The sequence below is a fragment of the Leopardus geoffroyi genome, chromosome D1 (assembly GCF_018350155.1).
Source record: "Leopardus geoffroyi isolate Oge1 chromosome D1, O.geoffroyi_Oge1_pat1.0, whole genome shotgun sequence".
In the NCBI taxonomy this organism is placed as follows: Eukaryota; Metazoa; Chordata; class Mammalia; order Carnivora; family Felidae; genus Leopardus; species Leopardus geoffroyi.
Genome location: NC_059329.1, coordinates 10,023,673 through 10,036,865, shown reverse-complemented (window position 1 = coordinate 10,036,865; position 13,193 = coordinate 10,023,673). Strand labels below are relative to the sequence as shown.

The following is a 13,193-nucleotide window of genomic DNA, read 5'->3' as shown; positions in this document are numbered from 1 at the left end:
GCGGGCGCCTTCCTGGAAAAGAAGTGGGTCAGGCTCAACTGAAAAGCAAGAAGGAGGAGATTCCGGAACTAGATGTAAAAGTCCTTTCTGCCTGGAGCTTTCCGGACCCAATTAGATGTTGGACCCGGTCTGGTTACCCTGGTAACAGGTGTCGCTGTTTGTCAAGGAACCGAGAGAGGAGGTGGGTTCGCCGACCTCTGGAGTGATTGTCCTTTAGTTAAGCTTCCCATTTAGTTTAACCCTACTAAAAAAAGAAAAAAAAATAGTTTAACCCTACTATAGTATTCGGAGAACCCAAACCTCCTCTTTGCCTCATTCTGTGGCTGCTGTGGGACGCCTCTCCAGTGGGGGAGGAGGGCAAGGGAGGTTATCTCTAGACACAGATGGTGTATTATTACTCTCATACGGTGTTAACGAAGTGTCCCAGTTTCTCCATATTAATTAATTCTCACAATAACCTATGACATAGGTATTACTGTCATTTTGAGGAGAATTAACTGATGTATATAACCTAATTGCTCAGGGTCACACACCTAAGTTAAGTGATAAAGCTAAAATGGGATCTGTGCATTCCGGCTCCAGCTTTGCCTAAGCTGGAGGAAGCTATGAGGATGTCTCCTGTGGCCCTCACCCCACACACACCTCTGGCAGTTTCAGGGCTGGATAGGCACCGGTCAGCCAAAACCCAGGTATTGGAACAAGAAAATCACCCGTAGTCCAGACTTTCAATGACTACCCTCAGCACTTGAGAGGGTCTAGGCAGAGGTAAGGACTTGACATCTGAGACGACAACCTGAGAACTTTAAGAAGGGGTGCTAGATAATTAGAGAATAAGGAAAAGAAAAGTGGTGCTGATCCACAATTTGTTAGACACAGGTGCTGACTTCACCCAAACAAGACCTGTTCTTCCTTCTCCAAAAGAAGAAATGAATCACTACACAGACCTTTTTCCCCTTAAGTCATATCTTTCCACAGACTTAAGAGGCCTATTCACCTCAATCATGGAGTCTTCCTCAAAGGGTCTGCTCACCCAAGTTACTCAGTTCTGGAACCTCCTAGACGATCTGGCTGAAAGCAACCCTGAGGGCTACGAGAAGTTTATTCAACAGCAGCTGAAAGAAGGGGAACAGCTCTGTGCCACCCCAGAACCATGGCTCTGTCTACAAACCAGGATCCTGGTATGTAGAGTTGGTTCCCAGGGATGGGAGGTCTTGACTGAAATAATCCTGGAATAATCAGAGAATAACTTACCTTTAGCTATTGCGACTTTAAGAAAACTCGAGGGAAACTACCACTCTAAATGGAGAGTGAAACAGTGTGGAGGATCATGCTGAAGGAGTAAGAATGGGAAGTTCCCACTGGATACATTTTGGAGATCTCACAATAAGCCATTTTCTACTAGAATAAAAAAAAAGTAAAATGATTTAACAGAGAATCATAGAGTTGGAGGTTTTTCACCTAAAGAGAACTTAGTTGGCTGAGAGGTAAGGAAGTGGTGAAATAAGGTCAAATTCACCTGGAATAGCTGCTTGGATCAGTGCCCCCTCCTTCCTCCCAGTTCCTCTGGCAGTGGCAGCTGTATATCGAAGGAAAGTCGGTAGCTTGGAGGAAATCAGGTAATAGTACAATTTCTCAGACACAGTTTTGTTTTATTTTTTTTATGGTGAAAAATTTAGATTTAGCTAGCTGGACTCAGTTTAGACGATCCCAATTTTGTTGGCAACATCCAAAGCATCATAGTCAGGAGCCAGTCGAACATATGCTTTCTTTTCTCCATCGGGCCTGATCAGAGTGTTGACCTTGGCCATGTCAGTGTCATAGAGCTTCTTCACAGCCTGTTTGATCTGGTGCTGGTTGGCCTTGACATCCCCAATGAACACAAGTGTGTTGTTTTCTATTTTCTTCATGGCTGGCTCAGTAGTCACGGGGAAAGACTGGTCAAGTTTGTTTCTCCTGGGGGCTCTGTTAACGAGGATATTCAGGTTGCCTTTGGAGACGCGGTGTCTTGAGCCATTGGAATGTAGGTGATGTGCGGATCTCCTTTTTTTTATGCCCCTGGATGCCTTTCCGTACTGCTTTCTTGGCCTTCAAAGCCTTTACTTTGGCTTCGGCATTGGGAGGGGCAGGGGCTTCCTTCTTCGCCTTAGGTGCCATCTTCGTGAAAGGGCTCAAACACAGTTTTAATACACAGAATGGGTATTTTAGAGCATAAAATTATCTGAGTTACCTTTAGGCTATGATTAAAAAAAAAAACTAGGTTTTGAGATATGAAAAATTATTTGCTTTTTAGAAACCAAAGGAAAAAATACTTTTCATCAACCTGTGTCAGTGGAAAAGGATCCCAGCTCCCCAGTCAAACACTCATCCAGTACCTCTAAGTATTGGCAGACCAGAAGATAGGTCTGAGACATCAGGTACATAGAATTATGGGAGATTAAGCATATTTTAAAAACTTTATTGGGAATAAGCATGTACCAGATTTTACTTGGTAAAAGGCAGTACAAGTAAAATATTTTATTTGGTTGTAATGTAGTTAATAACTAATAAGCACTTTTATTTATACAAATGTGGTTCAATTTTTCTAATAATAATCCATATAAAATGCCCAGAAATGCCCTAATTGAAAATTTGTGTATACAGCAACTGTGTGATTACCTCTGAAAAATACAGGAATACTTTATACTTTCCAGTTTTATCAGGATTATGGCTTAATAAATTAACTGACAGTACCATTAGTGAAATGAGTTGTCTTCATTTCACACCCTCTGAATTACACACACAGATGTTTATACAGTCATCGATGTGGCCTACAATCCTGATGTTCTCCAGGCAGCAGAAAAGGACCAAGTGAAAAAAGATCAATTAATACAGATGGCCATGAAATGCATTGAGGAAAAACTCCAATTCACTCTCTCACACTCGTACAGCATTACTAACTTTAGAATAAAAGGAAGCATTCAAAGGATGAAACAAAATCTGTTGAGAATGCAAACTGACCCCACAGATTTAAGAGAGAAAATGAAAAAGGGTAAGTTAAGAAATGTAAGTGGAAAATGTAACTGATTTAAAATTGTTTTTGCATCCTGTGTACATTTTGCAAACTAGAAATCTTGATTTTAAAAGAGAAACTTAAGATAGAAAAATAGAAAGATTGGGCATTAGAAATATTAGCATGTCCTTAAAGATTTTTCAGTACTGCAAACTTTTTAACTAAGTTCTTTGGTTTAAGATTCCCAAACTAATTTAGCTTCAGCTTTATCTGTCATTTTGGCTAACACCACACACATTAAAGCTCATAGTATTTTATGTTGTTGATTAATTTTTTTAATTTCATCTCCCCCCCCCGCCTTTTATTTTCCTGAAGAACTAACCCTTGAACAGATAAGTAGTACTGTGAGCAACCCAGATGACTTCCAACTTTTATTGCCAAAAGATGAAGTTTCAAGCAAAACAAGGTGTCTGATAGAGGAGATTTCCAGTACAGAGAGCCAGGTAGAGATGAAAGAACCAGCCTATGAATTAAAAATTGTGGCTGATCAGAATGAGAAACCTCTGAAAATTGAAATGAAAGTTGAATTACCTGGTATTAATTCCGCATCTCTCTGTGACCTTAGTGTTTCTGAGGTAAGTCGAGTAGGTAATACTATAAATTTGTGTCAGTCAACATTTACTATAATACACTCTAGTAACAAACTGCACAATCTCAGTGGTTTACAGCAGTTTACTCAGCTTACATGTCACCTAGGCCTCTGCTCCAGGGTCTTGCACATTTCAAGATACAGGTGAAGGGGTAGGTCCCATCTGAGACATGCCATTCTCATGGAAGAGGGAAAATACAAACAGGTAACTCATGCAATGGCTCCTAAAAGTTTCTCTCAGACATAGCATATATCACTTTTACTCCACATTCTGTTGGCCAAACTCAGGTCACAAGGCCAAATCCTACATCAATAGGGCTAGTAAGAATATTCTCACGGGAATTCAAATGGCAAGGATGTATAATCCTCTAACAAGAGAAATAATTGGTTGAAAAAAAAACTTAGTCCTATTTCTCAGTCCTGACGTTTTAGAACTCCTGGGCTCTGTATATTCTCTTTTAATCCTACTTACAAACTGGGAAATTCTTTTCTCAGCTCATCTCTTTTTGTAGTAGCTTATTAAATGTAGCCAGTAAGACTAATGCATGCTACCAACATTCTATTTTCACACTTCTTTACCTAAAGACACAAACCAGGTACACGTTACTTGTCTTTCAAATTATTGTGATAGTTTTACTAAGGCCTTTATCATCACTGTTAAAACCTGGATCACCGTTTTTCCTATCGCTGATAAATTTTCCTTGCTGTTTCCTGGTCAGTCACAAAGTCAATGCCACATAATCTGGGGACAGCAACAGCTGTTTTATGGCACCATAGCAGTGAACTTTTGATGTATTGAGGAGCAATAACAAATAATCCCCAAACCTCAGGGAGCTACAACAGCGACTTTACAGTTTATTGCCAAGTCACATGGCAGTAAATGGGATCCTCATTTTATGGGAAAGGTGTGAATAACTGGGAATAATCCCCAGTAACACATATTTTAACCAAGAAATCTTTTCTATTTTCATCTTTGTTATTCTTAGGATGACTTATTGATTGAGGTCCCTGAGAAGTACAGATTACATCTGAATCTTCCACAATCTGTGGATACTGAAATGACTACAGCAAAATTTATCAAAGAGAAAGCTACATTAATCATCATAATGCCACTGGTATAAGTCAAGAGCATCATCTGCTTTTGGGTTTTCAGTGCTACAGGCATGTGAAGGATAGGACCTTCACTATGGGTGAAGAGGTAGTGGTTTATCTTCAATACTGGTTTCATGTTTCCTAAGAGTTCTTTTGGATGAAATGAGATTTTCTCATCAACATGTTTATACTTTTTTTCTTTTTTAACTCCCCTCACACTTGGCTAGAAGCAGAAACTATTAAAACAGTATTGCTATACTTGTTTTGAAGCTATTTCTAATGGTCTTAAAAGTAACAAACTTGTCATTTAGGAAAATCCTGTTTCCAAGTAAATTGTGAGAATTCCTGGTTTACTGGTTGAAATTCTGGTCTGCTTGTTTTTCTGGTCTCTAGTAAATGTTTGCATCAGGAAGAAATCCCAGACTATGTAAATTTTTTATTACAAAGAACTGAAGCAGTTCCTCCAGCTATAAAGATACAGGGCCAATGTAAAAATATGCAAACCTATGCTTCTGTGAACCTCTGTACTTCTATAAAATAGCCCTGATGGTAGGAGTGCAAGCTACTCAGACCTTTTAACATCAAAAGGACTTGTCTTGGATACAGTGATACAGTGACAGTAGCTGGGTGTTACTGCACCTAAGATGCAAAATAATCTAACCTTAAGAAAAAGGAGCTGGGGGCACCTGGGTGGCGCAGTCGGTTAAGCGTCCGACTTCAGCCAGGTCACGATCTCGCGGTCCGTGAGTTCGAGCCCCGCGTCGGGCTCTGGGCTGATGGCTCAGAGCCTGGAGCCTGTTTCCGATTCTGTGTCTCCCTCTCTCTCTGCCCCTCCCCCGTTCATGCTCTGTCTCTCTCTGTCCCAAAAATAAATAAACGTTGAAAAAAAAAAATTAAAAAAAAGAAAAAAAAGAAAAAGGAGCTGACTTCGGGACATGTGCCTTTCTCCTAAGAAGATAATTTTAAGCGGCACCTAGGTGGCTCAGCCGGTTAAGCATCCGACTGGATTTTGGCTCAGGTCATGATCTCACGGTTCAGGAGATCTGCACTGATAATGCAGAGCCTGCTTGGCATTCTCTTTCTCCCTCTCTCTGCCCCTTTGTCCCCAAATAAATAAACATAAAAAATGATTTTAAGACAGAAGTGATGTGTTTCTCAACTTCCATGCATCTAAGTTGTCAGATGGTTGTTCAACACAAAGATATCAACTTTCCAATTTATAGCCCAACAATGTTCACATCAAACTTTAACCATCCTTGATCATCTTGTATAAATACATCTTCCTTGTAAGTGTCTATTTCAACATAAGGTCTTTAAAGTCCTGGTTAATTTTAAAGCTTTTTTTTTTTTTTTTTTTTAATTTTTTTTTTCAACGTTTATTTATTTTTGGGACAGAGAGAGACAGAGCATGAACGGGGGAGGGGCAGAGAGAGAGGGAGACACAGAATCGGAAACAGGCTCCAGGCTCTGAGCCATCAGCCCAGAGCCCGACGCGGGGCTTGAACTCACAGACCGCGAGATCGTGACCTGGCTGAAGTCAGACGCTTAACCGACTGCGCCACCCAGGCGCCCAATTTTAAAGCTTTTTATTTATTTTTTTTAAAGTATTTTTCTTAGTAATCTCTACACCCAACGTGGGGCTTGAACTCACAAGAGTCACATGCTCTTCTGACTGAACCAGCCAGACGCCTCTAAAGCTTTTTAACTTTACACACTAATAAAGTGTCAGGGCACCTGGGTGGCTCAGTAGGTTAAGTGTCCACCTCTTGGTTTTGGCTCAGTTCATAAGCTCAGTTTGTGTGTTCAAGCTGTGCTGACAGTGCAGAGCCTGCTTGGAAGTCTCTCTCTGTCCCCTGTTTCTGCCCCTCCCCTGCTTGCTCTCAAAAATAAATAAATTTAATAATAAAAACACGAATATAGTATATGTAATATAAACAGTTGATACCATGATATTTAAAAACAAATATAATTCTCCTAAACCTGGTTGGATTTGAATTCTCCCAGCAATAGGATAATTTACTGTCTGAAAATTTTCTAGAGCTGTATAATGTGATGTCCTAAAGTTAACACACCCAGTGTATTTCCGTCCTTCAAAAAAAGTTGGAATGCTTCCCACCTTACCTTTCCATATCATCTCTCCGGCTGCTTAACTTTTTTTTCAGACCAGGCCTGGGGTTCCTGTAACTTCACTCACAAACCTCAGGATCGGTGTCAACTATCTAACAGGGCCAGACTATGCTTTCACCTTGCTATGTGCTGCACCCCACCACGAGGTGCTTTAGAACTCCTTGAGCTTGAAGTGTTAGATTATATTCTGCTAAACTCAGTCCTTTATTTTACCAATACTGTATGCTTAAAATGCATTGCTATTAAGAATGTACACATACATAACTATCCCTGGCCTTAATCATTTAATGTGAAAAACAATTACCAACAGACCAAAAATTAGACAAGATGCATTGAAAACATATAGTTTAATTTTTAAATAATTTCAACCAAAACTTTTAACTTTTTTTCTTTCAATTCTGGTAAGAGAAATAGACTGAGTCCAGATTTAGGTTATAGCTCAGATTAATTTTTAACTCAGTAATTCTTATGAGAAGACAACCTTTTATTTTTCTTTAAGGGAACAACAGAGCCATAAGCATTTGCCAAGAATGAATTATCTTTGAAGTTTCATGTATTTGAACCAGATGTGCCTCATACTGATGGTCCCTTGTGATAAACTTGTTCCTTCTGCATAATCTTCAATTCAAGCTAACATTACTAATTGCTGAAAAATCAGATTAATGAATTGTTTTCAAAATAATACAGCAAGGGAAATATTTCTGGAATATATGCAGTGTTACTTGTGCACCATGTAACAAAGAACATTTAGAAATAAATTCAACACCGAAAGACCTAAATTTCGGGGATTGTTCCACATATACACAAGAAAACACTGATCAGATTGATTTTAAATTATCATAAACAATTCTAAATATTTATTAAAACACATCAATTCAATAGAAAGTCTGGAATTGTGATAATGTTCCCAGTTCATTTTTATTATCCTGAATATCACCTCCTACTCTTCCCCCCCCCCCCCCCCCCCGCAAGAAGAAAGGCAAATCATAACAAAATGGAAAAAAAAAAATGTTTAGGCTGATCGGGTAGCAAGCAACCTAAACAATTTTTTTTTTTCTCTCCAATAGGATTTTAGGACTTTCATATTGTACATGAGACAACACTGGGTGGAAAAACACAGAACACTTTTTTTTGTACACACTGAACATTTCTTACTTTATCCAAGTAGAAGTGACCACTTGGATTCTAACCTTTCAGCACTCCCAACTGCTTACCAGTGTATCTCTTCCCTCTTCCTTTCAGACAGGTCTTGGTGCTAAATGGACTTTGGCACACATCTCACTAGAAACCATATTTTACATATGTACACTATTCCATAGTTACTTGATATAATTTTCCAATATTATTTGAGTAACAGATTCTGGCAATTAAGTTCATTTGTCAGTAACCACCAGTTAATCATGGAGGAAGAATTCTACTTTCACAACTTCTGTTAAATTCTATAAGCATATTCTTTTATTTGGAGTTAATTGTAAATTCTGCTCTCAGAATTACACATGTAAGTTGTTTAAATAAATACCCACACAAATTCTCATTTATACCAAGTAGCTGGTTTATATTTATATCTTCCATCTTAAGAGGTGAAAACAACCATTTTGGAATTCATAGAAAAATAAAGAACACTCAGTTGCAGAAGTGTAAGAAAATGTTAACTTTTAAAATGTCACTTATTTTCCTTAAAGTTCTCTACCCTTCCCATCCATGATAAACCAAGATCATGTAACAGGGTTAAATTCCAAAATCAATCTTTAATTCAAACCCTTTCTCTAAGAGAAAGGACTTCTCTCTTTCCTTGACTTCTCTTTCCCTCAAATGAAGCAAAACATGAGGCAATTAAATTTCAAAACCTCAAGGTTTCATCCAGATTACTTTTATGTATCTGTTTCAGTAGGGAACCACAATTCTACCTCTGCATTTCCCAATGGAAGTACTTCTCACCAAAGGGCTAGGCCACATGTTCTCTTGACTAGGAATACACAGCTCAAAATCTGGTGTTTATTAAATGTGTACAATATGTAGGTGTAATTGGCATTTTAAAAAATTCAGTAATGCCCATTACAAATAACTTATCTGGACAGACTCAAAAATAACTGGTTAACTTCAAAATAAAAAGAACCACTTGCATAATAACATATTTGTATCTTGATAAGAATGAACCACTGTGACCTGGGAGAGTCTAGAAATTCTTGGGTTAATTATAACAACATGGTGATAGGTTTCTCAAGGTACTTTCTAAACTCAGCAAGCCACTGGGCTCCAACTGCTCCATCCACAACCCGATGGTCACAACTGAGTGTAACAGACATCATGCTAGCCACATCAAATCTAGAAAAAGATAAAAACATTATTAGGCATTCTGAAAGCAATTGCTAATTTTTAGCCAGTAACCAACCCAAATGCCAACTCCTACCCTGTAATTCCAACCAGATACTATTATTTTCCACTTACTCGTTATGTACTATACACCTCTAGCTCAACCTCCAGCTTGACAGACCAAACAGCCATCTGGAGCATGGGTTGGCAAACTACAGCTCACAGACCAAATCCTGCCAAATGCATTTACGTAGTGCCTCTGTCTGCTTTCACACTACCACGTCAGAGTATTTGCAACAGAGACCATATGACTCAGAAAACCTACAAGATTTACAACCCGGCTCCACAAAAACGTATGCTGATCCCTGACCTATGATAACTCAGCCTTCCCATCTCATTTAGGATTAACTGCATTTAGTAAAAGAAGAGTTGCTGCTCTGAGAAACTTCATTCTAGACTTGTATCTGACTCTACCTGAAGCTCCAACAGGCTATGCCAATAATTATAAAACTGAGACTCAAAAACAGGTATAATGGAATGAAAATGAACTTACAACCCCCTCTTTATTTTGGTACTTACCCTTTTTCATTATCTGCTGGAACCAGTCTATCCTCTGAAGCACCAATCGCCAAAATACATGCTTGAGGTGGGTTAATAATAGCAGAGAAGTTCTTAATTCCAAACATCCCTAAATTAGATATCGTAAAAGTACCACCCTAGAAGAAAAGAGATTAAAAATAGATCATGTTAATTGCTTCTCAACATAAAAAAAAAGACAAAATGTTACATGAAAAGACCTTAAGATCATCTTTAAGAAAGGCCTATGAACTACCATTTAAAAAAAAGAAGGAAAGGAAAATGGTAAGCGCATGAATACACATATCAGAACATCAAGTTGTGCAACCTAAATGTATATAATTCTTATTTGCTATTTAAATACAACAATAAAGCTGAAAGTGGGGAAAAAGGCCTGAATGGAATACACTTTAATGAAAATATATAAGCATTACAATATGAACAAAAGTCAGTTGTGTGCCTTTTGCAAATTGCTGGAAAATATCTTATTTTCAGCTTCTGATAGGTTATTCACTTTTTATTTTCAGGGCCTTGTGTCCATGAGAATACAAGGCATAATCAAAAGGTGGAAAATGCAATAAAAGCATTATGCTGCCCTTAAAAATAACGTAATCACATTCAGAAGGTAAATAAGTAATACTGTACCTGGAACTCATGAGGCTGGAGTTTACCCTCTCGTGCTTTGGTTGCTAAAGAAACAACATCATTAGCAATGGCTTCCAGTCCTTTTATATGTGCATTAAATACAATAGGTGTAATGAGTCCTGCAGGAGTGCTGACTGCAACACTGATATCGACTACATGATTTCTATTGCAAAAGAAAAAAGAAAAGGACACTTCAATAATCATCAACAATATTAAGAGCTTATGTGTCAGGTTAAGCAAGAATATTGATATTTATCTCAGTCTGGCCTACTGTTCAGCCAGAGAGATATCTCTTCTGGTGTTTACATTTTGCTATGCCCTTTCCCTAACTTGGACTTTTTGCAAATGGACAAGAAATGGGGTTGGTTACACATAACCTCCAACTGCCTCCCACTTGCCTTGACTGGCAGGTGGAAAATGCCCGGCATTCAGTGAGAATTAAACAAGAACTCAAAGAACTCCCTGGATTTTGAGATGCAGTGGACTGGCTGGAGCTGAGCCTCCAGGCAGAGCTTGAGCAGATGGAAGGAAGAGTGGAGGGAGTGTACTGCACCGTGGGAGAATCAGAGCTCAGGATGTAGGATGGTGGTGTCTCAGGACAGAAAAATAGGATTCCCAATCTGTATTATGCCACAGGTACCTTTGCATCTGTGTCCTTTCTCAGAGTATGTATTTTTAACACAGAAAATAAAATACTCAAATTACAAATAACAAAAAAACACAACCAAACAAAAAGCCCTAACTATACTGAAATTCAATTACCAAACTATTCAAAAAACAAAACTGCGGGTGCCTGGGTGGCTCAGTCGGTTAAGCTTCCAACTTCGGCTCAGGTCATGATATCATGGTTTAGGGGTTTGAGCCCCAGCTCAGGCTCACTGCTGTCAGCCTGTCAGTGCAGAGCCTGGAGCCTACTTCAGATTCTGTCTCCCTCCCTCTCTGCCCCTCTCCTACTTGAGCTCTGTCTCTGTCTCTCAAAAATAAATAAACATTAAAACATTTTTTAAAAATTGTGACACATGTGCTTCTGTATTAATAAGATCAGGCAAGAGGTCTAATAATTGCTACAATTTTGAAGTAGTGATAAGCAAAAACCACTTTTAAGACTCCTGCAACAAAGCTGTGATATGAAAATAAGTGATTTTTACTGGTCACCAGCACAAGTACTGTTAATACCTCTTTGATTTGTTCTCTACATTTATGGTAAGAGGAAATGCCAAATTTCAGTTAGAGGTTAGTGGAAAGGAATGACTTTTTCCCCCTCAGCCAAGTTCCCAAACTCCGAAATTGTATCCACAGCCTCCTTGGGGTCTGTGTAAGGGCCCGTGCTGATGTATTCTGCAATTGAGAAAAAGTTAAAACTTCACAGGAAGAACTCCAGCTATTTCTAGGCACAAGCTTTAGAATATTATGGTATGGTACCAAATCCCTCAAAGTGCCCAAGCTGAGCCCTCAAAGTGCCCAAGCTGAGCAGGGCAGTGGGATTGTCACTTATAAACATAAGAATGTGCTCTAATGACAGTGTGTGACTATCACAACTGGGCTCTAGCCAAGGTATGACATAACGAACACTCCTTTCTTAACTAACCTGTCCTCCTAAGCGAGTAAGCATGGTGTTTCTCACCTTGTTCACTGATGAATATAGCCAACAGTACATGTTCAATAAATATCTGTTGAATGGCTATATAAACAAACAGATGAAGGGCATTTGGTAGGAATCAATGAACAATTCATAGCACTTGCCCTGTAGCCTTGATCTGTTCTTCAAAGAAGTGTTTTCTTCAAATACTCTTAAAATGTGAAACATTAATTTACCCTATGACCCAGCAATTCTACTCCAAGGAATGAACCCAAGAAAAATAAAAATGTAGGTCAACACAAAGAATTATACACATATGTTCATAACAGCTCTCTAGAAGATAGATCTTTGTCTTAATCCCAGAATCTATCAATGTGATCTTATTTAGTAAAAAAGATCTTTGCAGATTTAATTAGGATCTTGAGATGAAACCATCCTGGATTATCTGGGTGGGCCCTAAATCCAATGCCAAGTACCCTTGTAAGAGACAGAAGAGAAGACATGGACACAGAGGAGAAGGCCATGTGAGGATGCAGGCAGAGGTTAGAGTTATGCAGCCACAAGCCAAGGAATGCCTGGAGCCACCAAAACTGGAAAAAACAAGGGAAGATTCTCCCCTAGAGCCTATGGAGGGAGTGCAGCCTTGCTAACACCTTACTTTTGGACTTTTGGCCTTCAGAACTATGAGAGAATAAATTTTTCTTTTAAGCCACCAATTTTGTAGTCATTTGTAACAGAAGCCCTAGGAAACTAATATAGTCTATAAGGCATAGTAAGACCCTCAGATGTCCTCCCAGAGCGGGATGACCAAGGAAAAAGCATGAGTAGGTTACTGTGACATCTGACAGGACTGAAAAATGGCTTAGAGTTCTCCTGGGAACTTTCAGAAAGAACTGATGGTGAGTACATAGAAAACTAGCTCCTTCTTAGGGAACCATTAAGATCAGCCTGGTCACTATTCACAGCATATTACATCTCTTAGTCATAAATAATATTTTTATGGGCATAAAAATATTAATACTGAATACTGATTTATCCAATTGTGCTGTAATCAATTTGATAGGATAATGGTGTGTGTGTGTGCGTGTGTGTGTATACGGAAAGTATAACAAAGCTAAATCTTAGCCTTCCTTAATACCAATAAGTTGATAAAGAAAATGAAAAACCCATAAAAGGCAAATGAAAAATGTTTTTTAGAAATACAAAAGTAAATACCAGGGGGA

At 38.7% G+C, this 13,193-nt stretch overlaps 2 protein-coding genes and 1 pseudogene across 4 annotated transcripts in view; 1 reads left to right on the top strand and 2 right to left on the bottom strand.

Moving 5' to 3' along the window:
• Positions 1-50: 50 nt before the first annotated feature.
• On the top strand, positions 51-4,988 carry PIH1D2 (PIH1 domain containing 2). Of its 3 annotated transcripts, none has more exons than XM_045482797.1 (6): positions 51-181; positions 976-1,178; positions 2,291-2,414; positions 2,783-3,028; positions 3,365-3,624; positions 4,625-4,988. In XM_045482797.1, exons 2-6 carry the CDS (start codon positions 1,002-1,004, stop codon positions 4,757-4,759), a joined length of 942 nt encoding a protein of 313 aa, XP_045338753.1. In that variant the 5' UTR covers positions 51-181; positions 976-1,001; the 3' UTR covers positions 4,760-4,988. The 3 variants fall into 3 exon arrangements, with proteins under 3 accessions (XP_045338753.1, XP_045338754.1, XP_045338752.1); XM_045482798.1 differs by having other exon boundaries at positions 960-1,178; XM_045482796.1 differs by having other exon boundaries at positions 871-1,178.
• On the bottom strand, positions 1,671-2,240 carry LOC123600658 (annotated as a pseudogene).
• A 2,199-nt stretch (positions 4,989-7,187) lies between the features above and the next one.
• DLAT (dihydrolipoamide S-acetyltransferase) overlaps positions 7,188-13,193 on the bottom strand; it is a 29,385-nt gene continuing 23,379 nt past the window's right edge. The window contains exons 12-14 of the mRNA XM_045482793.1: positions 10,392-10,554; positions 9,750-9,886; positions 7,188-9,182 (exon numbers count right to left, since the gene is read on the bottom strand). Coding sequence (XP_045338749.1) covers positions 9,053-9,182; positions 9,750-9,886; positions 10,392-10,554 — 430 coding nt within the window. The 3' untranslated portion in view covers positions 7,188-9,052. The remainder of the gene's footprint in view (positions 9,183-9,749; positions 9,887-10,391; positions 10,555-13,193) is intronic.